The 27,547-nt window shown below is 33.8% G+C and overlaps 3 protein-coding genes across 3 annotated transcripts; all 3 read left to right on the top strand.

Moving 5' to 3' along the window:
* The first annotated feature begins 94 nt into the window (after positions 1–94).
* LOC107875958 (protein PHYTOCHROME KINASE SUBSTRATE 3) lies at positions 95–2,197 on the top strand. The gene has a single exon (XM_016722871.2). It carries the CDS (start codon positions 672–674, stop codon positions 2,049–2,051), a length of 1,380 nt encoding a protein of 459 aa, XP_016578357.1. The 5' UTR covers positions 95–671; the 3' UTR covers positions 2,052–2,197.
* An 8,654-nt stretch (positions 2,198–10,851) lies between these two features.
* On the top strand, positions 10,852–16,916 carry LOC107875956 (NAP1-related protein 2). Its single transcript, XM_016722869.2, has 10 exons — positions 10,852–11,144; positions 13,188–13,310; positions 13,403–13,453; positions 13,632–13,703; positions 13,803–13,916; positions 14,007–14,068; positions 14,885–14,966; positions 15,108–15,164; positions 15,266–15,310; positions 16,686–16,916. The coding sequence occupies exons 1-10, from the start codon at positions 11,034–11,036 to the stop codon at positions 16,767–16,769; spliced, it is 801 nt and encodes a 266-aa protein (XP_016578355.1). The 5' UTR covers positions 10,852–11,033; the 3' UTR covers positions 16,770–16,916.
* Positions 16,917–18,108: 1,192 nt separating this feature from the next.
* Positions 18,109–26,036, top strand: LOC107875955 (flavonol synthase/flavanone 3-hydroxylase). The gene is made up of 3 exons (XM_016722868.2): positions 18,109–18,535; positions 24,919–25,240; positions 25,603–26,036. Exons 1-3 carry the CDS (start codon positions 18,180–18,182, stop codon positions 25,873–25,875), a joined length of 951 nt encoding a protein of 316 aa, XP_016578354.1. The 5' UTR covers positions 18,109–18,179; the 3' UTR covers positions 25,876–26,036.
* Positions 26,037–27,547: the final 1,511 nt, after the last annotated feature.

Raw genomic sequence — 27,547 nt, forward strand, 5'->3', positions numbered from 1 at the left:
TTACTTTGGAGCCACTGCTTTTTTCTGCCGCTAATTCCTAGACCCCGTTAGCATTTATTACATATTTACCTAGATTCATATCCATATTTGCTTATTGATGTATGACCCTTTAAACTGCATATTGTTAAAGGTCAAAAGATGGAAGATCTTATCATTAATCATAAAACATCAGAGATACTGTAAAATCACTATTGCATGTCATGTGAGAATTGGCAAGAAGTGACAAGACTCAAATATTATGCTTCACCAAACATGTAGGTTCCACCATCTTAAAGCTATACAAGTTACAGCCCCATAGGCTCCAAGAAAGAGCCAATTATAAAGGGCTGCTTGTAAAGAAACCAACTGAAAAAAGAAAGCTTCTCTCAAAATCACTGAATCAGTTTTTTGATCTATAGCTTTCACAGCCTCTTTCCCTAGCTACTTAATTCCTTCCCATTTTATAGGTTATGAGCTTTCTAATCTTTGCTGTCTTTCATCTCTTGTTTGTTGGTAAACTGTTTATCTGTGAGTTTTGTTCTGTCCCTTCCTGTCTCAAAGGTTGTCATAATACTTTTCCTCACTTGTAAAAGATAGCAAGCAATACATCTCCTCCCAGTGGTTGTTGCTTCTGGATCGAACTTTCTTTAAAATTTTCGTCGAACAACAGAAACCTGAAGCATTTTGTCTCCATGGAAGCCAATAATATTGCAACCAGCCTTCGTGTAGCATCATTTTCTTGTTACCTCAGTAACCCTGATGATCAGAGCTTTATACACAAACTAGGAGGCTCTTATGAAGAGCCTTATCCTGCTGTTGTTTTACCACCTGAGAACCCCTTTTCTGTAAGAGCTACTATTAAGCCATCCTCAAATAACACTCACGATAACCTTGCCCATCTCCGTGTTGAGTCTTTCTCTTCTTATCTCAAGACCGAAGAAGACAACTTCGCGTTTAAGACCTCCGGTGCTGCGCCTGTTCAAGATCCTACTATTGCATTTGTTTTTCCTCAGCAGACTTTGGTTGGCACTCAGAAACACCAAGAAAGAGCCAAGTCAAAGGACGGGGAACTAAGCATATTTGGAGCTGACAAGTATTTCGACAAGAAAATGGAATATGGAGCTGTTCCTACAACTGGGGTGAAGTATGGTGGACAGACGAACAAAGGGATGGTGGATGTGCCCCACCTGAAACCCAGTTCCCGGACAGGAGCTCCAAGCATTTGTTCAGAAGCAAGCAGTTTTAATAGCCAAAGTGCACTGTTGCAAAATCTTCCGAGAAATAGATGTCAAACAAACCAGAAGAAGATAACAGGAAGGAGATTTTTCGCCAGCTTTGGTTGCCAAGGGCCTTGTTCGGGAAAAAAAGCAGTCCGTGTGGATAGAAGCTCGGAACCTGGACTTTCCCAGCCAGGATCAAAGCATTCAGCAGGTCATTTTGCATTAAGTTCTGGCACGGCTTCTGTGGACGAGAAATTGAGAGTAGTCAAAAAAGACTTGGATGATCAAGATCTAACCATCGAAGAGCAAAGAAAATCAATAGAAGTGTTTGGCTCAGGAAAAATGAGAAAAGGAGACATAGCAGGGAATTTAGAAAGGAAACTCTCCATGTTATCTTGGGACGCCATTCCTAAAGCCCAAATTCTGTCTACTACAACCATCGGAAGCAGCACAGTTTGCGATGACATGGCTAGTGATGCCAGCTCCGACTTATTCGAAATAGAGAATATATCTAGCTGTGGATATGGAGTCATGAATACACAAACTAGTGATTATGTGCCTGGCTGCATGTCCCCAGCAACAACCCAGTATGCACCAAGTGAGGCCAGTATTGAGTGGAGTGTTATCACAGCCAGTGCTGCTGATTACTCATCAGTTATCTCAGATTATGATGCAAAGAGAATTAGCATTAATGCTGATACAAACACCAAAACCAATAAGAATGCAGTTGGCAAAGAAGATCAAAAAGCCCGCCCAGGTGGGCTTTTAGGTTGCAAGAGCCTCAAAGCAGTAAGTGTGGTTGAAACTGTATACAAGACTAGTGAGAAGACAAAGCATCACCAACGCGGTTAATCACTTACCACCCTAATCAGTATTCCGGTTCATTTTCCAGTATAGTAATTTTCATGTTGAACAAGAGTGTTGAAATAAATGGTTTGGTTGAAATTTTAGGATTTTGTACTTTGTAATATCTTATTAATGAATTGTTAATTTTCTTATTAGTTTGATTAATTCTAGTTCATTTTGTTCTCCACCTAACTGTTATGCACCTCCTACTAGTTATCTTGTTATCAAACAAAGCTTTATAGTTTTTATCATGACTATCTTTTTTGCCAAGAAAAGAGACAGCAGCCTCAATACATGAAAGTAGAGAAGTTTTTCAGTGAGAGGCAATAAAGCCCCAGTTTGGAGTATAATTTTTTAAAAAATTGTAACCTGAGGCCACCTTTGTCTAAAGAAAAAAGGTATCTTGGTTGTTTATGCTTTCCCTTTCCTTGTGTGTTCACCTGATAATACTATAGTTGGTATTCATCCTATTTGAGCATCTAATGGTAATAAAGCTACTTTTTTCCAGACAGGTTTGCCTTCCTTACGAGCAGTGCCGGAGCCACCTTTGTCCAAGGGGTGCCAAACTTCCATTGACAAATTACACGGCCTAGATAGGTAATATTTATTTTAAATTATAGTATATACTAATGAAAAGCTTGACTCCGCCACTACCTAGGAGTCAGTAAATCGAAATCCAATAGCTGGCATCCACCAATGTCAAAGACTTCTTCCCTACCTAAACAGAATCTTGCTTCAAATGTAGATACACCTCTGGACTTTGAACTGATGTCCCCAAAGGATCCCACTGTGCAAACTTTTGATCTTTAGAGGTTTGAATAAACTTAGCAATTCTGTATTTGTCACAGTGACCAACGTCAAGGAACTGATAGAGTTGGTTGGGCACGAGCAGCCATGCAACTTGGAGTAACCAGTGTTTATATCCAAACGAATTTTGACCTTGTACATTAAAAAAAGGCAATCCTGCGCGCAAAGTATCCACATTCAGGCCATTATTCTATTTTGACCTTACTATATGACCTATATACGTGAGAGGTAGTAGATATTTGGTGAAATAGTCGAAATGCATCCAAGTTGGTCCAACCACCATAGTTATCAAGTCCATCTAGCTAGTTGTCCTTGATTTTTGTGTTCAACAAACTTACTATTCCATTATTGGTTCTAGTAGTTGAATAAGGAGAAATAAAAAGGACTGACACAAACAATAACCATATTAGACAAAACAAGTACAAAAGGATAAGCGTTGACGTACCATATTGAGACATTAAACTAAAAAGTTTTGGAGTTTCAATTGTCCTATTTAAAAACACAATTCCTTAGGTTCTCGACAAGAATCACGTGGTCAATCAGTTAAGGAATCCAAACTGTTGAAGCAGTTGAGTTTTGATATTTTTAAGTAGAACTATATTTTTTTTTGGATAACCATTGTTTACGAGTCAGCTTCCGCGCACCCCGACTTAGAAATTGCTTAGTGTTTTGTCTCGGCTGAGATTTTAACCGTAAATCTCATGGTGTGCAACCCGCTACATTGGCCACTAGGCTAAACCCTTGAATGCTTAAGTGGAATTATATTATATTTACTGTAGAATGTGAGCTTTTAATAGTTTGGAGGAATGAAAAGGGCATGACAAAACCACATGCGGCCTAAATATGCTCTTGAAAGCTAGTTGGGTAACAACATTCAATTTTGTATCCATCCAACAACTAAGATGGAGTTGTCTTAGTACTCTTCTTTCGCTTTCATCTAAACATCCTCTAGGCTAAAAATCTGGTGAGTAATAATGCAAACAAGGTGATACTTGTGTTTAATTTGATGTGCTATAACAAAATTTCATATTGGGGTACTTGATAATAAAAATGAATTCACATACAAAGGTGTAGAGATACATCCTCTTAATGATTTGATGCTTTACAGGGAAAACCGTGTGAGATATGTCGAAAATGAAGTAGCTAGCATGCCATGTTATTAATAATGTTATTAATGGAAGACAACGGGTCACATAAATGAGGGTAGACTCCTGAAAGAAGGGGCGTACGTGATATATAAAAGAGGAAAGTGAAGAACTTTATAAGGTATATAGCAGATGTTGACACATGGTATGGGCGCATTTGTGCTCGATCGTCGTGTAGCCTTGAGAAACCTCAACGAGAACCTTGAATCCTTAAGGAGTTGTATGTGATGCTCATAAATCATAATGGGTGGGGGACAGATGAGAGCGCGCAATTCACACAGAAGGTGAAACTTCTATGCTGACAAACTTATGAAGAATAAGGAGCGCACATGATACATTAGGTGAATCCACACAAATTGAAATAGGAGAGAAAAGTGAAGAGTTTTATAAGATGTAAGTTGACATATGTATATGCTATGCACGATTCGGACACCAAAATGGTCAATACATGTTATATATTGAAGTTTTTGGGAGTAACAATGGCTATGCACGATTCGGACACCAAAATGGTCAATACATGTTATATATTGAAGTTTTTGGGAGTAACAATGCAAAATAACGCATGTTGGAAGGCCCATTAAAAACTACGAATCCAATGGTTGGATAAGTCTATTGAAACTAAAAAGTTATGTCAAGAAGCTACATGTAAAATATTGAAATATTCTTAACAGTATCAAACCTTTTTAGGGGAAAAAACCAACCATATAGTCATGATGTAACTACATAATCTAATAAAGATGTTCTCTGATTCATGATATGCAGAAGGTAACTAACTACCATGTGGTTATTGTCAACAAAGTTATAAAGAAGATGGCGAAAGCACTAGGGCCATAATTGCATGAAAAAGACTTAAAACTAAATATTCATTCTCAAAAGATTGTCTCGATCTTTTTCTGCTACTACTTCAATAGGTGTCGACTAGTATATAGCATTGATGAAGATCTGGCCAGTAGTACTACACACATGTGCCCATATACTGTCGACCCAGAGACGAATCTAAGATTTAAAGCTCATGAGAGTTCCTATAATAATCATCTCAATTAGCTAATATACATTAATAATGGATTCACCAGCAAATATTCATAGATATTTAAATAAATTTCTTAATAATATACTGGATTGACGTGAACTCACATGTTATAGTATCAATTATATCTTGCAGAGAAGTTGAGGATGGAAATTTTTTCTACAGATCTATGGCATTAATGAATTTGTAGGCCTAGCTATGGGAATGTTTTGTACAAAAAAGGACCACTAGAAGTTGGATATCCATTTCGCAGTTAAGGTTTGAGGATGACTGAAATAGTAGTTGATTTTGGACAACCTTTGCTTTAAATGAATAATCTCTTTGCCCTTCATTTTTTTACCTTTTATTCAATTAAGTAAATGGATTTCAACTCTTTCTTTTAGGAGCCGGGATACAGTCTACTAGGGTGAAAGGTGTGGACAACTCTCCAACTCAGCGTAGCACAAAAGTTCTTTTTTTTACATTATTAGGTTTAAATCGCCTACAATCACAACTAACTGTTTATAGTAAATTTAATTTGGTAATCTAAGCAATTAAGTAACTTGTAAACAAGGGAGTGCACAGAATACCACTGATGTCTAAAATCTTGATATATATTTTACTCTGGTTGAACTTATGATATGTTGAATATTCAACTGTGTTGAGATATAAATAAATGCTACTACTATACTTTAGTTTATCTGCATCAATAATTAATGCTTAAGCATCCTTGTCATGAATGATAAAAAAAAAAAAAAAAAAAAAAAAGATTAGATAAGGAACTTAATTTTGTTCTCCCTTGAAAGAGATGCAAGTTTCAGTCCTATTCTTTAATAACATTATTATCAAAAGGGACATTTATTTTTGGGCCTTATAAATTTCTTTAGCCAGCCCAGATAAGAAGCAAGTAGCAAGTCCAAATGGAAAGATTATTGGGCCAACTTCTTCCAAATTAAATGATTTTGGGTTGTTTCTGTTTTGATATACAATTATAAGATGTAGCTACAAATAAAAAGGACTCTCAAGTTGTCCAATCTCCAAGTTTTTAAAATTAGGTGGGAGGGACAATTTTTTTATTTTTTTTAAGTTTTTTCGTCCCAACAACTTGTTCCAGTTGTAGAACAACTTTGGTAGTTGTTGAAACAACTACCAAAGTTGTTCGACAACTGTGCAAGTTGTTCAACAACTAGGCTTAGTTGTTCGACAACTGCGACAAGTTATTCAATAACTGTGCGAAGTTGTTCAGACAACTAATGTAGTTGTCCAACAACTATCTCAATTGTTCAAAAAGACTTAGTTTTTTTTTAACAAATTTGTGGGACCCACTTGTCCCCTTTTCTTAATTGAAAACTTGAGGGGATTTTTTTGACTAATTTTTCTCCAAGGATTTGTATATACAAACTAGAGGTGCATGGCCCGTGTCAGCACGAACCCAACACTATAGATATTTTTTAGCACAAAAATTCGATATTGATGAGATACAAACATAAATATACATATTGAAATGTTTCATACAAAAACTGGAACAAAAAATATTTCGATTAACAACAAAGTTTTGGGTCATCTTCTCAAAGGCAAAACACTTATAAATACAGATTTTGAAATGTTTTGAACCACTACTAAGTTAAGAAATTCTTATAGATGGGTGGACAATATTATCAGATCTAGATATCCAAATATAACAACAGTTAGAATTGAGATGGCAGCACGAAAAATATTTTCAAGATTAACTATTGTGATTTATAATACATTTTATGTAATTTTTAAATGATATATGTTATACCCTCTGTCTCAATTTATGTGGTATTGATACAATTTTTGAGAGTTAACTAAATTTTTTACATATTTTTAAAATACTTTAAATTATTAATTTTTGTAATTTGTAGTACTTTTTCTTCTGTTCCAATTTACGTGAAAGTAATAAAATTTAGAGAGTCAACCAATTTTTTATTATGTCTTTTTAATTACTTTAAATTATTAATTATTATGATTTATAATACTTTTACGTATTTCTCAAATACGTAATAGATTAAAATTGAAAGTAAAATAAACAAAAAATAAAAGGAAGTATCTAAGTAGGCAACACAAACAAACACGTCGATCTGCTACCTGCTTATCATTTTATGTCTATTTTATCTTTTTTTATTAAATATCATTAATTTTTTAATACTTAAATGATTAATTAAGAGCGGTATTTAGTAAAATTACAATTGAAGCAGTTGAAATAGACATATCATAAATGTCTATTTTTTTAATTAAATATTATTATTTTTTAATACATAAATGACCTACAATAATTAATTAGGAGTGATACAATAAAATCAAGGTTGAAGGACGACGACTTAATTTAAAACATCAAGAGTTAGTTTATCATTTATCGATTTTATCATTTTATTAAATATTATTAATTTTTTAATACTTAGATGACTCATCATAATTAATTAGGAGCGATCCTTAGTAAAATTATGGTTGAAGTAGCTGCAACAAACATGTCATAAACGTATATTTTTCTTGTTTTAATTAAATACTATTAATATACTAATACATAAATAACTTATAATAATTAATTAGGGGTGATATATTAAAATCTTGGCACAACTCTTGAAGCAGTCATGTCGAAACCAATGTTTTAATTAAATATTATGAATTTTTTAGTACATAAATGACTTATAATAATTAATTAGGGGTGATACGGTAAAATCACGGTTGAAGGAGGTCAACTTAATTTAATACATCAAAAGTTAATTTATCATTTTATGTTTATTTTATTTTTTTTTTAAATATAATTAAATCTTTAACAGTTAGATGACTCATAATAATTAATTATTAGTGATATTTAGAAAAATTATGGTTGAAGCAGATATGTCATCTATTTTTTTAATTAAATATTATTAATTTTTAATACATAAATAACTTATAATAATTAATTATGAATGATATAGTAAAATCACGATTAAAGCAGTGAAACAAACATCATAAATATCTATTTTTTTAACTAAATATTATTAATTTTAATACATAAATGACTTATAATAATTAATTAGGAGTTATATAGTAAAAAATATTATTAATTCTAATATATAAGTAAATTATAATAATTAATTAGGGGTAATATGGTAAATCATGAAGCAATTAGGGGTAATATAGTAAATAATGAAGCAGTTGGTCGCAACCAGTGCTCTAATATATAAATAACTAATAATAATTAATTAGGGGTAATATAGTAAAAAATATTATTAATTCTAATATAGAAATGACTTATAATAATTAATTAGGAGTAAAATGATAATCATAGAGCAATTAGGGGTAATAAAGTAAATAATGAAGCAACTAGTCGAAACCAACGCTTCTATTATATAGAAAATAATAATAATAATAATAAATAAATAAAATAATATATATATTTTATAATAATTAATTATATTTGATATAATAATTAATTAGGGATGATAATCATTAATTAGAGATGATATAGTATAGTTATGATTGAAACGGATATGTCATAAATATTTATTTTACTTTAATTAAATATTTTTAATTTTTTAATATATAAATAATTTATAATAATTAATTAAGAATAATATAGTAAAATTACGGAGCATGCATAAGCACACATGTCAAAACCACTTACCGTTCACGTTTTATATGGAAGAAATGAGAATGTGGGCCCATATGAAAGATATGAGAATAAATAATCATCTATGGGCCCATCATATTCATATTCAATAGGAGTAGTATCAATGGCAAAATGGTAATTTATTGGAATGGCATGAGTTGTAATTAATTCGAAACGGATGGACTTTTCTTATAGATATTGATAAGGTCCAAACATTAAAACTCAAAATACAATTTTCCCAAGCAAACTAATCTTGTAAAATATTTTTTAGACCTTAGTATCCTAAAACTTTATTTTAATACCCATAAACTAACATGTCAAAATCATCATTTTTAATATATGGAAAAGAAATACAAATTAAAAAAATTTGCTTTAGAAATTAGTATATGAAGTCGAAACTTTCGTAAAAAAAAAGAAAAAGAACCATACAAAGAAGCAAGATTGTTGTTACGTTTATCCTCCAAGTTTGGGGGGTGAAAGTAAAAAAAGTTTTCAGCTTGGTCTCCCATTGAATTTGAATTTGAGGTTTATTTTACTAAATTAATTCTATTAATCTGCATTTGATTATTCGGGTAATATTAAATTTGTTTTGCGTCAAGTAAAAATAAAATGAAATGGAGTAATGATTATTCTTTTTTAACTATAACAATAATTCAGTAAAAACTTACATACATTCAGTGTATACATCAAATTAATATTGTTTATCACTGTTAAGTAATTAAATTAGGGATAATACCCACGAAAATATCCAAAGTTTAATCAAATTTTTAGTGGAGCATATTGAACTTTGCGGGGGTCCTATTACCCATATACTTTTTAAATTGGAATTAATTCTCCCCAAACTTTTTTAAAGTGAAATTAATCCCCCCTCAAAACGTATACCCAGTTTTTTCGGTGGGAAGTACGATGCACGCGCCGTTTCTTCTTCATTTTATCACTTTTCAACATCTTTTCATAATTACGACCATATTAAATATTCCAAATGATTCCATTGAATTTGTGAATAAAGTTTTTTCAAATAATTGAATGGAATCTTCCATTAATTTTCCATTGAAACTCGGAAGATTCAATTAGCGAGTTTCATAATGGACGATTCAATGAAACTCGCTAATTGAATGGAACTCGCTAATTAATGAAACTCAAAATATTCGAAAAAATTAATTTCATGATTCAATTTTCATTAATGGAACTCGAAAGATTCGAAAAATTTAATTTCATGTATGAAACTATTCAATCTTCCATTAATGGAACTCGGAAGATTCAATTTCTATTAATGGAACTCGAAATTAAATTAGCGAGTTTTTGAGTTTGAATCATTCATTGAGTTTCAATTAGCGAGTTCCATTAAATTATAACCATTGAGTTTCATTAAATTTCAATTCAACAATGGAACAACCATTATTGAAGAAAAGAAAGAAAGAAAGAAGAAAGAGGAAAGAAGAATGAAAAATAAATAAAAATATAAAACTTTAAATAATTATAAAATTAAGGGACTGTTTGGTAAAAAAAGTGTTTAAAATGTTTTTAATATTGTTCACGCGCTCGGTGTGCATGAATCACACGCAGTGTGCCAAGTGACAGATATATACCATTAAAATACGAAAAAAAAAAATCTGATGGTAATAGAACTCCCGCAAAGTTCAGTATGCTCAACTGATAATCCGATCAAACTTCAGATATTTTCATGGGTATTATCCCATTCAATTAAGTAAAATATATGATAACTAACCATGCTCATGTAAGATGAACTCTAAATTCAAATACATGACATGGATGTATTGACTTGGGGAAAAAACTTACACGCACTCGGTGTATACACCAAGCCAATACATGAATATCATGTGTTTGAATTTAAAATTTATGTTATTTAACCATGATTAGTCAACATGTATTTTATTTAATTTAATTATATAATTATGGTAAAAAATATTAATTTGGTGTATACACCGAATGCGTGTAAGTTTTTACCCATAGCTTGGTATATCCACTGAGTGCGTATAAATTTTAACATATAATTCCACCCAGAGGCAAATCTAGAATTTGAAAGTTGTGGGTTCCTAAGTTATAATTTTTATCACTAACCAATAACACACTTTATTTATGGGTTACCAACTTATAATTCTTATATATTTATTAGTTTTCTCAAACGAATCAACCCGCACGAAAAGTTGTGCATCCGCCACTGATCCCACCTATATATATTGTAACAATCACACGTGTCAAAATCACAGGCTATGTAGAAAAGCCCAAATGCCAATGTGTCATATAGTTATTGGGTTTGTGAAACCCTAAAACCCTTAAATATATGTCTGTGTCAAAGAGGCAAGTTATTGCCGTTTAGGGTTTAAGGAAGAATCAAGAAAAAGGCAGTTACAGAGGCTCTGGAGCAGCAGCTTGCAGTGTGGTAATAAAGAATGGGGGCTGACAAAGGGAAGAAGCAGAAAGTAGAAGAGGAAAAAAACATTGATGAAAAGCTCATTTTTTCCATTGAAAAGTTGCAAGAAATACAAGATGAGCTTGAGAAGGTATAAATTTTTATCTTCTTTTCTTAATGTCAAACAATAAATCTTGGAATTACTTGGTAATTTGTCTAATAAAACTAGAAAATTCTTCAAAGAAAAGATTCAATTTTCATTGTAGAGAATTACTCTCTTTGTTTTCATATTACTTGGACCCCTGTTGACCTGATACATTGCTTAAGAAAGCTTTAATCGGAGGTGTATTTTGTTAAATTATTATTGATGCTTTGGAACTCTAAATTTAACTGCTTCCTCCGTTTTGTTTTACTTGCCCCTTACACTAAAAATAGTTGTTTCAATTACTTGGTATCTACATAAAGGAGCGGTAGTCAAATTTTGAGTTCTAAAGCTATCATTAATAAGGTTAATTTAGTGAAATACCTATCTTAAGGGGGCGTGCCAAGACAAAAGGGGCCGGGGCCAAGTAAAATGAAATGGAGGGAGTACTACGGGAAAATACATAAATTGTTTTTTGATAAGATTATGGTAGAAATACGTAGTTTTTTAAGGGACGTGCAAACCAAAAATGTGACAAGTATTTAGGAATGGAAGGAATACTAATCTGTATTATGGGAAAAAGTTCGTAAAATTCTCTTGATCTGCTAAAATGGACACGTAAAAAAGAAACATCTATTTTTGGTAGGGGGCAAGTAAAATGAAACGGAGGGAGTAGGTAGTAGCTAAGTTTAGTTATTTCTTGCTATGTAGTGCGTTGAGTTGTTAGTCTCAATGCAGAGCAGGTTGTCCGAGTGGAAAGTCTCTTTCCTTTTTATTCTTCTTAGGGTGGCTGGGGTTGTGTGAGTCTTGAATTTATGTTGTTAATAAAATGTTCTATATAAGAAGGTCCATGTAGCTGACCCATATTTTTTGGGGACGTAGTTGGTCGGATGATAGGCTGTCTATTTAATTTGTTACATCCTGTCACTCCTTAATTTCCCCTTTTGAATTGATAAGACAGAGTAAGCTTTTAATGCATCGGACATTCTTTTATTTATTCTAACATTGCTCCAAAAGTTGTCTGGTTTGTCCATGACTCTGGCATGAAAATTTTGGAAGACCATGATAGGGTGACTTGTTTTTAGTGTGGGCATATACTGGTGCTTTTATTAAACTATATGGTGAAACTTAACGGCTAAATTAACAACGAGAGCAATCATATTTATATGCTTTTATTTCAGCGTACCTCCAAACCTCCCTCCACCAGTAGGTGAGCTTGTTAGGGAAATTATTGTGCTTTAGGCTGGCATGGCCACATAGAGCATATCGTTGAATGGACTTAGTGGATTGGTTGAATTCAAGAGACTAGATAATAGTCAATAGCTGTTGGTCTTCACAAAAGATATTCATTTTTTGGTTTTATTACATAGGCATGTTGCTTTTTCAGCTGCTTATGCAACTTATTCTAACAAGATAGGTGACCATTAGTTGCTGATAAAGAAAGAGATACGTGACCATTGAACTGAGGTGTTATATCCAATATTGTTATCCTGCTAGGTTCCTTTGTTACCGTAATGATCACAATACAAATACATGGAATCCAAGAAGATCAATAGATGGAGATATTCTCATAGGATTCAGCAGGCTAGATTCTACCCCCTCACCCCCACCCCCACCCCCACCCCCAAATCTGTCCCTTCCCCCTCATTCTCTATACATGTCCTTCTCTGCTTCCTCTGCAATAAATTGAAATTCATGTTCACATATCTGAAGATTGAAGGGTATATGAAGAGTACAAGCTGCAAATCTATGCATTTATGGGGTTCCTGTATTTGTATGTCTTATGCAATTATGCATACATGATATCACTGGCAGTGTCGCTGTGGTCTAGCTTTTTGCAGCTGCACACTAAAAGTTTATTCATTCAGCAAACTATCAACTTTTACTCATCACAATAGATAATTATTCATTCAGCAAACTATCAACTTTTACTGGTTCTCAATAGATAACTTGGATCAATTTGCTAGAAGTTTTGTTTTGCTGGTTAACTGTATGATAAGATGGGATTCCTTGGTTTTATATGTTAAATCACTTTATCAATTTTGCTGGCAGATCAATGAGAAAGCAAGTGATGAAGTGCTGGAAGTAGAACAGAAGTACAACGTGATCCGCAAGCCAGTTTATGATAAGCGAAATGATATCATTAACTCTATTTCTGACTTCTGGTTGACTGCTGTTAGTGTTCCCATCCTGATCCTTTTTTTCCTCTATATTTGTGGACTGCTGAAGTATTTTTTTACCCAATAACTTATCTCATTTGCTTGCAGTTTTTGAGTCATCCTGTTCTTGGCGAGCTCCTAACTGAAGAGGACCAAAAGGTTTGATTCTACTTTGCCGCATATAAACTTCTGAAACAAGCCATTACTGTTTCTTCAATATTAACATCCGGTTGGTTAGCAAAGAGTCTGTCATCTGATAGACTGTCAAAGTACAGTTTGAATGGCTGCTTACATTCTGATTTAAATCTCATAATGTTACTGCCTTCTTGCTTGCTAGATTTTCAAATTCTTAAGTTCTATTGAAGTGGAAGACTCGAAAGATGTGAAATCGGGTTATTCAATCACGTTTGTGAGTTCACTACATTCTTGACAATGAAATTAAGTAGTACTTTAGACTCTTGCGTTTTCTGGGATGTACAATGCTAATGACTCCTCGTCTTTCTCACAGAACTTTAAGCCCAATCCTTATTTTGAAAATTCAAAGCTCTCAAAGACCTATACTTTCCTTGAAGATGGGCCTACAAAAATTTCAGCTACAACAATAAAATGGAAAGAAGGCAAGGTGAGTTGTCACTTTGCTACTTGACAAATGTTACACATCTTTATCTTATCCGTTTCCTCTCACACTATATGTGTTGTTTGACTTGTGAAGGGCCTTCCCAATGGAGTTGTTCACGAGAAGGAAGGAAACAAGCGAGCCCACGCTGAAGAAAGGTTAGCTTACCTTTATCTAGCATTTCTTAGGACTTTCTATTTTTTTTGAAGGCTATTAATTGTTTGTAACTAGTCTGTCAAATTGCAACTGATATATTGTTGGGAACCTTGGTTCATCTTACAAGAGAAATAGGTTTGCTCATGATTTAACCAGGTTATGATCTTGACCTTATGAATTCATTTCTCGTATAACACATTTTTCCTTACTAAAGCTCACCTACAACTGGTTCATTTTTAGTCTGATCTTTGACATAACATATACCAACCTAATCTTATGTTTTAGCAGTGGGCAAGATTGCCTGCTGCAATGTGTTCACTTCACCATGGAGTCGAGCGCAAAATATCTTGCTCCATCCATCACAAAAAGAATGGCAGGATCAAATATTAAGAGTCCAATCACTAATTTCGCTTTGATTTCTGACATCCAGTTGTTGAAATTTTTGAAATAAAAGTTACATATTCAGGAACTATATAAGAGTATGACAATAATAACTATTTATAAATTATAACTAAAAATATTAGTAAATGTTTGGAAGAAAAATTTCTCGAGAAAATCTATTTGAATTCCCAAATAGTAATAGTTAAAAATATGGCGGTTAGTGCAGCTACTCTGCACTCACTGAGTTTTTCGTCTGCAACAGTCTGACTATCCTCATAAAGTCACAATCACTCTGTACTAAGTTGGTACAAAGACTGAACATGTGCTCGCTGCTTTCTCTTCTGTACCCTCAATTCTATCTGTATTGTAAATAAAAACTAGATGTCATATTCATGTTCATCCTAGCTTAGCTGCTTTTTGCTTGTTTTTCCGTACAGCTTCTTCACCTGGTTCAGTGAAGTCAATAAAAAAGATGGCAGTGATGATGACGAAAATGAGGTTCTGGAGATTCAGGATGAGGTAAAATCTAAACCTTCGTCAGATCCTTAGGATTTTCGTTGCTCTTTTTTCTCTTTTTTCTTTTGGGGGGGGCGCATAATTTAGGTGTTTGGTGCATAGAGTTTTCATTTCAAACTTATGCTTTTGAGTTCTCGTTTGTAGGTTGCTGAAATAATCAAGGATGACTTGTGGCCAAACCCTTTGACTTATTTTAGCAATGTTAGTTCCATTCAGTGTCTCTTGTTTTCTTGTTCTGTTAATCAAGATTTAGTCGTGCATTTTTAACTAGATAACATTATCCGAGATTTACTTTACCACAGGAGCCAGATGAAGAAGAGTTTGAGGGTGATGAAGGTGGTGATGAGGTAAAACAACATTCTTGCTGCTAGTTGTCATAACCTGTGCACATCATTTGCTTTATAAAGTCATACTTAGTCATCTGTGGCTGTAATATGTCCTTTTGGGCTTACATTTATTTTTTTCCTTGGCCCACATGGTATGAGGGTGAAAGAAGATTGTGGGAAAAAGTTTCTAAGTGGGGCCTTAGTAACTTTAGTAGTAAAAGTCCAAAGTGTTTGACCCTGCTTGGTTGTTGCCTTGGGTGATTTTGCTGTTGTATAAGTCCACGTCCTTGTGAGTTGAGTTGGTTGTGTTGACTTCAGAATTTACAAAGTGGTTCCCAATACGCAGTTCAATGGTTTTCGTAAGAACTAGGGATAATTGTATTTCCTACCTCCCCCTTCACTGTCACGTCTAGCAGAAAGCATCGCTACTCAAGTTTGTAGGCTTCCATATTTTCTTCAAGAACTTTCCTTCTGTTATGTATGTCTATAATTGGTTAACAGTTAGAAATGACCTAAGTGACTGATAGGATTTTTCTAAAATCATAAGAGCTGCAACTATGTATGAAAGTCTACAAAACATAGAACCTCCATTGTAATTTCTGCAAGAAATATGTTTTTTGTGATGCTCTCTGTCTTTTAGTTATTCATCCTACATTTCCATCTTAGCTTTCATGGAAACTTTGTGCTGCTGTATTGTGGATTAGATCAGAATTTCGTCTACCTTGCACTTTGACAAGAAGTTGGGTGGGTATTAAGTCGGGTGTAATAGAAGGCAGAGTTTAAGACATGTGAGGGAGAAAAGGGAGTTGTTTAGGAAAAGAGGAGGAGCTGGTTTGTTAATGTTGTTTCCCTTTCCTTGCCGAAATGAGGTAAAAGTGGAGCATCATATATGACTCCTGCAACCTTTTCGTCGGCGATAACAATGTCGTCACCGAGAATGGCTTTTTTTTCACTGCAGGAAAGAGGAAAACCTTCTTTTGTCTTTACTTCGATTTTCAATTCTACCGAACAACATGAGGGGGAAGATGTGCAATTATGCGCTAGTGCCCCCCACCCCACCTTTATCTAAAAATGGTGTTGCATGGTTGAAGCTTGCCTAGGGTCTGAAACAACATTGGGTACTTTGACTGAATGTAGCGTTTGGCATATATTCTGGATACAAAGCAGAGATATTTTATGGTTGAAAGTTTGTTAATGGGGTCTATGCATGCTCGTCATTCTTTATGGAAGATACTGATTGATTAGTTTAGTCTTGGATATTTATTAACGGTCATAAAGTTCTTCCTGATTTTTTTCGTTGTAATATGCGAAAATAAATTGTGTATATGGTGCTAATGACGGATGTTCTTTTCTGCTTTGGTATGGTTTGGTTGATTTGATTTGAATTCTATGCCAGGGCGAAGACTCTGAAGATGAAGGTGAAGAAGGAGAGGACGAGGAAGATGAAGACGAGGAAGATGGAGATGAAGACGACAAATGAACTGTTAACGGGCCTTGTGTTTGATTGGAGTTCTCTTTTTCAGCGTTTAAATTATCATACTCAGCGCAGCGCCTGTAAAGAGGCTTGAGTATTGCAGAAAAAACGAATTATATATAATGGTGATGAGTGATGACTTCTTTTTGGCTACAATGAGCTTGTTCTTGCATCTTTTTCTTCCTTCTCTAACCTTTAAATCTTTTTATTTTTCAAGTATACCCTTGTGGTTCGATTCTTCCAAAGACTCTTAAGCAGAGCGAGCTGCCTTTTACTCTTCAAGTATAGGAATACTTTTTCTTTTTTGATGACTTTTATGAAAATAAAGGAAGAGGTCTAATTTTGTGAAAAGAAAGACTGTCACCCAACATATTTGGCCTGGCACTGTCAACTTGACTAATATTTTGGCATAATTTGGGATTGATTTTACCGCATGCATGGTTTAGCATATTAGCTTAATTTTGGGATTATTTTATCTTACCTTTTGTACTAAATGAGATCAGCACTAATCTCGCGGGATGTCCGGTGTGTGTATAATTTAGGACCAATTAGATAGATGATCACTAAAAAATAAAGACAAATTGGCTGCTAATCTTCTAAACCCAAGTCCTACAAACACCATAACTAATCAATACACATTTTCACCTTTAACTTATCTTGATAAATTAGTTATTTGGTGTATATTATAGATATTCTAATTTCCAATTTCACTTTAGCAGATTTTCATTTTTAGAAGCTATGTAATTAACTTTTTTCTAAATTTTCTTGCAATACTTCTGAACTACATTATTCTAGCTAGCTAGCTAGATGAATGTAATCGTAAAATAACACCTTCAGTGAAGGCATAAATTTTTTTTCATGCAGTGTCCAGTGGAATCAGCGCCAGCGGTAAGCAACACACAGTGACAGAGATAACCAAGGTCCAGCCTTGCAAAATCCCATCCGATCTCTCTCACACCCTTTGGTACCGAGGGGCAGAGTCATCCCGGTTCATCAAAATTTCCTTCGATAAAATAATATATCATTTATATATAATTAAAATTATTTTTTTATGCATCTATAATAGGTGTTATCAATTAGACCTTTTATACGTCTATAAAATTATTTTTTATACTTGGTTAAATCTTTAACAACAACAACAAACCCAGTGTATTTCCATAAAGTGAGGGTCTGGGCAGGATAAAATGTACACAGTTCATACCGCTACCTCCAAAAAAGTAAGTAGAGAGGCCATGATTAAATCTTAACCATTTAATTTAATTAGACCATGTGTCATCAATCGGGATGGGGCCGGGGAAAAATGGAGAGGATCCTATGTGGATTTATAATATTAGCCTTTTGTACTCTTTCTTCTGTGAATGTTTATAAGTCTGTCCAAATGACATAATATATTAAGATTCCAAATCTAGTGCAAAAATGGCTACCCCAAAGATACCTACAGTAGATTTGACTCCTTTCTTCAAAGAAGGATATGAAGACGAAAAGAGAAAAATCATAGATTCCATTACTAAAGCCTGTTGTGAGTATGGCTTTTTCCAAATTGTTAATCATGGGGTGCCCCTTGATCTCACTAGTCAAGCCCTGAAGGTCTCCAAGAAATTTTTTGAATCTCCAAATGATGCCAAACTCAAGTGCAGTCCACTGCCTAATGCACCTGTTCCGGCAGGCTATAACAAGAAGCCTAATCCTTCTTATGAGTTCAATGAATTTCTCATCATGCTTCCACCTGGCTCTGATTTTAACATCTTCCCGGAAAATCCTCCTGAATTTCGGTATTTCGCCTTTGTTACTTTTGGTTAAGAAACTTTTCCTGGATTGTTTGCTTGTATAAGTTGAAAGAGGTAATATCTCGGATGGAGACTCAACTTTATTTTATAACCCAAAAGTCACTCAGCTCAGGTAGTTTGCTTAGAACGTCACTCAAACATTATGTTATAATCCAATAAATCAATCAGAGTTGTGTTTAAGCATAGCTGAATCTAGAACTCATTAATCCATTTCTTCCAGCTCGAATAATGTATACTTATGTAAAGAAAAAAGTTTAAAATGTGTATATATAATAAGATCATACTCATTCTGAACTAGCTCTAACTACAAAATCTTATTGATGAAAATGTACGCTCCCATATCCTTATTATATATGAGCCATTCTATTAGGCATGAACCATTATTCCCCAGAGTAGGGCCCGGGGAATACTCATTCATGTATGTTTTAAAACAAAAAATGTCATTCTTTCAAGAACCTATAACGTAAAACTTAATAAATAATGAATTTGTCAAATCCATTTTCTTTGTAACTCAAAACTTATGAATAATAAATTTATCAAATTCATTTCCCTTGTAACTCAAAACTTTAATTGATGCATTTGTTTCAAAACTAATTGAAACATAACTCTTAAAAAATCTTTAACCGATGTATTTGTTTCAAAATTTATTGAAACATAAAATCAACAATCCCCCACTTGTTTCAAGAAATTTTATCTTTAAAAAACAAAATTCATTTGAAACATCAATCTAGCAACATGCATCAATAATGGTGTCTTTTGGACTTGAACCATTAGCTAGTGAAGACTTTCTAAATCATTGACTACTTAGTGAACAAATCTTGAACTAAGTGGTTCATTGAATGAAGTAGAAAAATACTCCACGCATATTGCTATGTTCCGGTAAAAATCAAAATCCCTTGACACCTTACGGCCATGTGTCCCGTATCCTTTTAGCTAAGTGCTTTAAGATTTCCCTGTAAAAATCTTATTGAAGCGGCCTCCACTTCACACTTAGTGCGGTGAATTCATCAAGAGTAACTTTGCATACTCCGACTAAGTAGTCTATGAATTTCATTAAGAGAAATTAATCTCATCCTCCTTTACAACAAAGTATCAGTAAATCTATCAAGAGTGTTCCTACACACTCCAATCGAAATCGGTGTATAGACTTAATAAGAGAATATAATCTCTTTCTTTTCTTTTGTAGGAATACTGTCAAATCTATCAAGAGTGTTATTATTTACTCCAACCGATATTGGTTTTATAGATTTATCAAGAGAATAAATCTCAACATATGCACATCTACTTACTCTCTAGGGAAAAAGAAAATTTTATTGATGTGCTTCACAATTGTAACTTTACTTGTTTTTCCCTTTGAACCTAAGATTACATCATTAGGTAGGGTTACCATAAAGTACAATCAATCAACAACAGGCTTCATTCCCATCCCATTACAGATTGTACCCCCAATTTCTTGCCTAACCCTTTAGACAAAGGATCTGCTAAATTGAGTTTGGACTTCACATATTGAAGCGATATCATGCCATCCTCCAATAATATTCTTACATGATTGTGTTTGAGACGAACTTGTCTTGACTTGCCATTGTAACAATCACTTGAAGCCCGAAATATAGCAGCTTTATTATCACAATATATAGTCAAAAGTGGAATTGGCTTACCCCATAATGGAATATCTATGAGCATACTCCGCAGCCAATCAGCTTCTTCTCCAGCAGAAGACATAGCGATAAATTTTGACTCCATGGTTGAGTGAGTAATACATGTCTACTTCTTTAATCTCCAAGATATTGCAGCTCCAACCAAATTGAAAATCCAAGCAGTACTAGATTTAGAGTCATTCAGATCAAAATTTCAAGTAGCATCACTATAGCCTTCAAGAACTGCTGGAAAGGTAGAATAATGCCGGCCAACATTAATTGTACCCTTCAGATACCTTAAAACACGAATTAAGGCATTCCAATGCTCAACTCCAGGTCTACCAGTAAACTTGCTCAAAGTTCCTACGGCATAACCAATATCTGGCCTGGTACAATGCATGGCATACATAAGACTCCCAACAATCTGAGAATATGTCAATTGATCAAGAATATCACCAGATTTTCGTACTAGTTTGATGCTAGGATCAAATGGTGTAGTAGCAGGCTTGTCGTCAAAATGACCAAACCTCTTTAGAACCTTCTCAATATAACTTGATTGAGTAAGAGTCAAATCACTTGCCGATCTTACAATTTTGATGCCTAAAATTACATCAGCTTCTCCAAGATCTTTCATTTCAAACTGAGAAGCAAGAAAATATTTTATTTCTTTGACTCTTTCGATATCAGTTCCAAAGATCAACATGTCATCTACATAAAGACATATTATAACACCACAATTTTCTTGAAATTTACTAAATATGCAGATATCTCCACCATTGATTAAGTAGAAATTAAAAATCATAACTTTTCTAAATTTATCATACCATTGCTTTGGAGTTTGTTTTAATCCATAAAGAGATTTAAGAAGTTTACAAACTTTACGTTCTTGACTAGGATTGACAAATCCTTCTGGTTGTTTCATGTAGACTTCTTCGTCTAGATCTCCATTCAGGAATGCAGTTTTCACATCCATCTGATAAATCACAAGACTATGAATTGCTACTAGAGCAATCAAGAGACGAATAGAGGTCATCCGAGCTGCAGGTGCAAAAGTATCAAAATAATCAATAACTATCAATTGAGTAAAGCCTTTAACTACCAAACGGGCTTTGTACTTATCTAAAGTACCATCGGATTTCATTTTCTTCCTAAAAATTCATCGGCAACCAATTGATTTACATCCAAGAGGAAAATCTGACAATATCCATGTATTATTAGATAATATAGAATGCATTTCATCATCAGTGGCTTCAAGCCAAAATGGAGCATCATGTGAAGACATAGCTTCAGCATAACTTTCAGGATCTTTTTCAACCAAATAAGCTTGAAAATCAGGTCCAAAGTCTTTTGATCTGACCGATCTTGAACTACGTCTTGGTTGACTTTGTTCCAATGGCTCAACTATTTTCCTTTTAAGAGGAGAAAGAGAAGAACTTGAATCTTGTTCAAAAGAATCTTTTTTCTTGGGATATATATGCTCAAAAAAGTTAGCATGTAAAGATTCAATAATTGTGTGAGGACTTGGGGTCTTAAGATTTGAAAATTTATAAGCCTTACTGGTTGTGAATAACCAATAAACACACAATCTACTCCTCTATAGCCAATCTTGGTTAAATGTTGATTTGGTAATCGAACATGAGCCAAGCAACCCCATACTTTAAAATAATTTATTTTTGGTTTTCGATTATTCCAAAGTTCATATGGAGATGCATCATGATTCCTGAAAGTAATTCTATTCAAAATATGACATGCTGAAAGCAAAGCTTCAGTCCACAAATTTTCAGATATACCAGATCCATAAAGCATAGAATTAACCATTTCTATGAAAGTCCTATTTTTTCTTTCTGCTACACCATTTTGTTGTGGTGTATAGGACATGGTCAATTGTTTTTCAATGCCTTCTCTCTCACAAAAATCAATAAAATCTGACTTTAAGTACTCTCCACCTCTATCAGACCTAATTCACTTAATTTTCACACTCAATTTATTTTCAACTTCTGCTTTATATGTTTTGAAAGTATCAAATGTTTCATCTTTTGTTTTCAATGGAAAGACATAAGTATATCTTGAGTAGTCATCAATAAAAGTGATAAAATACCTCTTTCCATGACGTGATAAATAATCCATCTCACAAATATCAGTGTGGATTAATTGCAAAAGTATGGAAGTCCTTTCAACTGTCTTAAAGGGCTTCTTAGTAATCTTGCATTTACTACAAGTAAAACACTTAGTAGTATGATTCTTTCCACAATCTTTGATTAATCCATTATTCACCATAGGTTGAATGGATCTAAAATTCACATGTCCCAGACGTTCATGCCATAAGTCCAGAGACTCCACAAGATAAGCAGAAATATTTTCATTTTCAATATTGAGTTTAAACATTCCATTTGCAACATAACCTTTTCCAACAAACATGCCATTTTTAGATAAAATAAACTTATCTGCCTCAAAAACCATTTTAAAACCATGCTTCGAAAGAAGTGTACCTGACACCAAGTTCTTTCGAATATCAGGAACATGCAATACGTCCATCAATGTAACTATCTTTCCGAAAGTTTACTTCAGTTCAACAGTTCCTTTTCCCACAACTTTAGTAGAGAAGGAGTTTCCCATATATACAGTTTTACCATCCCCCACTAATTCATAAGTTTTGAAAGAATTTCGGTTACCTGATATGTGATGAGTTGCGCCAGTATCTATCCACCATTCCACTTGATCTTCCGCTACAAATACTTCTGTGACCATTGCCACAAGATCATCTTTTATATTTTTATTTGCTTTTTCTTTCTTCTTTTCGGTTTTGAGAATTCTACAATCACGCGCATAGTGACCAACTTTGTGACAATGATAGCATTCATCAGATTTAAAATTGGCACCATTACGCTTGAAATTTGTAGTCTTCTTTGCCTTTGAAAAATTCTTATTTTCAGGTTCCTTCTTGTTTGATTTTTCTTTAACCATATAAGCTTTCATGACAGGTTCCTTCAAACTATTATTATCGCACCATCGTGTCTCTTGTTCAATTTGCAAGTATTGCAACAATTGTTCAAGAGTCAAATCTTCCTTTTTGTGTAAGAGTTTGCTTCGGTACTCTTTCCAAGATGAGGAAGTTTTGATACAATAGCACCAACATGAAAGTTTTTATCAAGAGCAATTCCAGATATAGCAATTTTATTAGCTATAAGTTGGAATTCTTGTACTTGTTCAGTGATTGACTTGTCATCAACCATTTTGAACTCCACATAATTTGAAACGAGAAATTTCTTAGAACACGCCTCTTCGGCTAAATAAATAGCTTGAAGAGTGTTCCATATCTCTTTAGCGTATTTGCATTTAACATAATATTGATCGTAATATTTGTTAGACATTCCTCCAAGAATATAATTCTTGCACAAATAATCATCATATTGCCATTTGGAAATTTGTTCTTTAATCAAAGTAGCCTCGTCAGGTGCTACCTCAGAACCAGGAGCATTAGGTCAAGGTTCTTCAAGAACATATGCCAACTTTAATTGTTTTAAAAAGAATTCCATCTTTCCACGCCATCTAGGAAAGTCTTTGCCATCAAATATTTCAAAATTAGGACTAGGCAAAGATGGAATACTATTTGATATTGATGTAGAAGCCATAAAGACAAGTATCTTCAAATTGTTAGAACAATAATGATAATTGTACAAGAAATTTAAAATAAAACTTGTTTAGCTTAGAGGCACGATAATACGCTTCTTGAATATAGTTGGAGTCTCTCCCACGAGCAAACGGAAGAACAAGTGACAACTCTATCTTCGGGATTCAACTAAGCCACAAAACAAGTAGCATTCAAGAATGTTGCTCTTCTATTCTTGAATTGATGATTTCACCATTTGATCAATGTCTCTCAAGTGTTTTTCAAGGGAAAAGTAGTTTTGAGTGCTTGTCTTTTCAAACCAAAGAAAATACTATTTATAGGATGAAAGTTTCATGCATGAGAAACATATTAATTAAGTAATAGTTAATAGGTTCATGTATGTTTTAAAACAAAAAATGTCATTCTTTCAAGAACCTATAACGTAAAACTTAATGAATAATGAATTTGTCAAATACATTTTCTTTGTAACTCAAAACTTATGAATAATGAATTTATCAAATTCATTTTCTTTGTAACTCAAAACTTTAAGTGATGCATTTGTTTCAAAACTAATTGAAACATAACTCTTAAAAAATCTTTAACCGGTGTATTTGTTTCAAAATTTATTGAAACATAAAATCAACAGAGGGGAGTTCCCAACATCCTAATTTTTGGTCTAATTTGTCTTCTGATGATCGATTCAATCTCTGATCAAAAAGTTATACCTTGGTTATGTTTCTTCTCTTCAGCAAGTTTAGTAATTATCATAATATTGCCTTATTGTTTCAATGGAGAGAAGAGCATGTGGCTAACTTTTCGGGAAATTTGAGACAATGCCATGTCTCCAATGGATCCGCTCTTGGTTCAGGCTTCTCTTCTTGATGTTAAGTCAATGATGGCTTTAGGCTTACTCCTTGCGGCATCTAGACTAGGATGGTAGTGAATGTGATGTTAGCTCCATCTTCGAGAATCAAGAGCTTTGTCAAATTGGAATCCTTCTTAGATATCGTTTAAACATATCTGATAATCAGATATAGGTTTGTCATACAATTTCACCTAACTTAGGGGTAAGGTCTACGTATTCCCCAGACCCTAACTGGCGAATTTCTTTCACATTTCAGACAGGTGATGGAAGAGTTATTCTCCCAATTCTTGAAGATAGGGATGGTTGTCGAGAGAATCCTAAGCGAGTGTTTGGGGCTTCCTCCCTGTGTTCTTAAAGAGTTCAACGATGACAGAAGCTGGGATTTCCTCATTGCTATATTTTACTTGCCGGCAACAGAGAAAGAAAGGATAGGGGCAAATCCACATAAAGATGTCAGTTGCTTCACAATTGTGTTACAAGATAAAGTTGCAGGCTTGGAGGTTGAAAAGGACGGCGAATGGATCCTAATAGCCCCACAACCAGGTGCCCTTGTTGTCAATATCGGCGATGCTCTTCAGGTAAATATATTCGTGAATGAAAAAGGTTAACTATAGCTAGTTCTCAAAGATAATTTAGTAGCAGCTCGTTGGTAGAGCAGTTATCTCGTCCTACAGGTAAAAACAAAATTCAATTCTTGTCAAATCCCTTTCTTCAGGATAGTAAATAATTTAGTTACCTGTAGAGGCGGATTCAGGATTTGAAGTTTATGTGTTCCTATAGCGACCTGAAAATCTGCCTCGGATGAGCTTTTTATCAAGACAGAATAGCGAAGTTCATAACTTGCCTGAAATCCATCATTTCAAGATTCTGGATGTAGTCTCATAACTTTTAGCTGAGGTGTTGTTTTCTAATGGAATTCTGATTGTTACAACTCGTACAGGTCCTTACGAATGACAAATTCAAGAGTCCACGCCATAGGGTGGTGAGACCAAATGGAAGGTCGCGGAATTCATTTGCATTCTTCCACAATTTGTCAGGGGATAAGTGGATTCAACCACTGCCCCAGTTCACGAAAGAGATTGTGGAACCACCAAAATACAGGCCATTCTTGTATAAAGAGTATCTGCAGAAAAGAAGAGAAAGCAAGTCTAAGAACGTTACCAGGCTTGAAGATGAGATTACCATATCGCATTATGCAGTCCCTGAGGAGTGATGTTAGACAAAATAAAAAGGTAATGGCCTTGTAACTTGTAAGACATTAGCTCATGATCTCGCTGTTTTCTGATACTCACTGCTATAAACTTACAATAGGAGTGATGTTACAGTGTGCTTGTTTGCTTCTGGAGTTCTCAAATTCAATAATATTTCCCCTCATGCCATTCTCTTTCAGATAATCTATTTTGCTCTATGACATTCATTAATCTTTTTCTGATTAGATTTATTTCCCTTGATTAAAGGCAGATTGAATCAAGAATATTGAGATTTTTAACAGTAAACCCCTTGAAAATGTGCCTTAAAAGTGCCTCTATATGGACTCAGTGGCGGAACCAGGATTTTCATTGAGGAGGTTCAGAAATAAACATATGGACTAGCCAAAGGGGGTCAACATCTACTATATATACATAAAAATATTTTTGACCGTGTAAAAATAGTATAATTTTCCGTCGAAGGGGGTTCGGATAAACCCCCTGATTACAAGGTGGAACCGCCACTGTATATGGTGCAACAACAACAACAAACATAGTGTAATCCCACAAGTAGAGTCTGTGGAGGATAGAGTGTATGCACAACTTATCCCTCCACGGGTGAAGGTTAAGAGGCTGTTTCCAAATGATCCTACCCCTAGACGACGCAGCACAGTAAAGTCATTTAAGGTCTGCCCTTTATTGTTTAATCAACTTTTCCGATGGGTTGCTTTGATTTGTATTCCTTGAGCCAAGGTCTACCAGAATTAGCCTCTCTATCTTTAAGTAAAGAATTAACAGTAAGGTAGATTTTGCGTACATTCTACCTTCCGGACCTCACTTTGTGGGGTTATTGGATATGTGTTGTTGTAAACTTTTCCAAGGGGAGTGTCCTAGTTCCAAAATTCCAGAGATATATTAGTAAAAGGTAGTATGCTTATTTTGTAAGTCTCGAAAAGGGAATGCCTAATTTAGGACGTATAAAGTATTTGCTTGTATGGGAGAAGAATGTAATCAAGGAAACGGAGTAAATTTGGTAGTACTTCCCATTGTACCAGATGAGAAAAATGTAGAATATGAACGTACATTAAAACTATGTCGGTTTTGTAAAGTGGATATTTTTACTTACATGTTTGTCATTTAGACCCCTGAACCCACTAAAAAGTAATATTTTAAACCTTTGTTTGGTGAGTGTAACAAACTCTCCCCACGTCAGCCTCATCTGCCACGTCATCTGTTACGTCATTTAAAAAAATAAAATAAAAAAGTATTACATTAAATTCCAAGTCATTTTTAAAATGCTAAATAAAAAATTAAATATTAAAATTAATTTAATTAAATAAGAAAAATTTATAATTGTAGAAAATTTTGAAATATCATGTTTTATTTTGCTCACAAATTAAACATTAAATTCATTCCAAATAATTAAAATTCTTCTCCAACTAATTTAAATTTTTAACTATAAATTCATATATACAAACATAATAAATTTTCGATTTTTAAATTTGAATATCTTTAAAAAATTCACAAAAAGTTTAATTTTTTTCAAAAGAAATTCACTAATTTTTTTCAATATTCACTATCACTCACTTTCAATTCAAATTTAAATTTTAATACCTAAAAAAAAAATATATTTCAAATTTAAATTTTTATTAAAAAAAATGAAAAGAATTGAATTGAGAAAAAATTTAAAAAAAAAAA

Source organism: Capsicum annuum, chromosome 6 (genome assembly GCF_002878395.1).
Source record: "Capsicum annuum cultivar UCD-10X-F1 chromosome 6, UCD10Xv1.1, whole genome shotgun sequence".
NCBI lineage: Eukaryota > Viridiplantae > Streptophyta > Magnoliopsida > Solanales > Solanaceae > Capsicum > Capsicum annuum.

Coding starts and splice junctions, on each gene's coding strand:
- LOC107875956 (XM_016722869.2), top strand. CDS start 11,034: ATGGGGGCTGACAAAGGGAAGAAGCAGAAAGTAGAAGAGGAAAAAAAC. Junction 14,967..15,107: donor TTCTGGAGATTCAGGATGAG/GTAAAATCTAAA, acceptor TCTCGTTTGTAG/GTTGCTGAAATAATCAAGGA. Junction 15,311..16,685: donor GTGATGAAGGTGGTGATGAG/GTAAAACAACAT, acceptor ATTCTATGCCAG/GGCGAAGACTCTGAAGATGA.
- LOC107875955 (XM_016722868.2), top strand. CDS start 18,180: ATGGCTACCCCAAAGATACCTACAGTAGATTTGACTCCTTTCTTCAAA. Junction 18,536..24,918: donor GAAAATCCTCCTGAATTTCG/GTATTTCGCCTT, acceptor TTCACATTTCAG/ACAGGTGATGGAAGAGTTAT. Junction 25,241..25,602: donor ATATCGGCGATGCTCTTCAG/GTAAATATATTC, acceptor CAACTCGTACAG/GTCCTTACGAATGACAAATT.
- LOC107875958 (XM_016722871.2), top strand. CDS start 672: ATGGAAGCCAATAATATTGCAACCAGCCTTCGTGTAGCATCATTTTCT.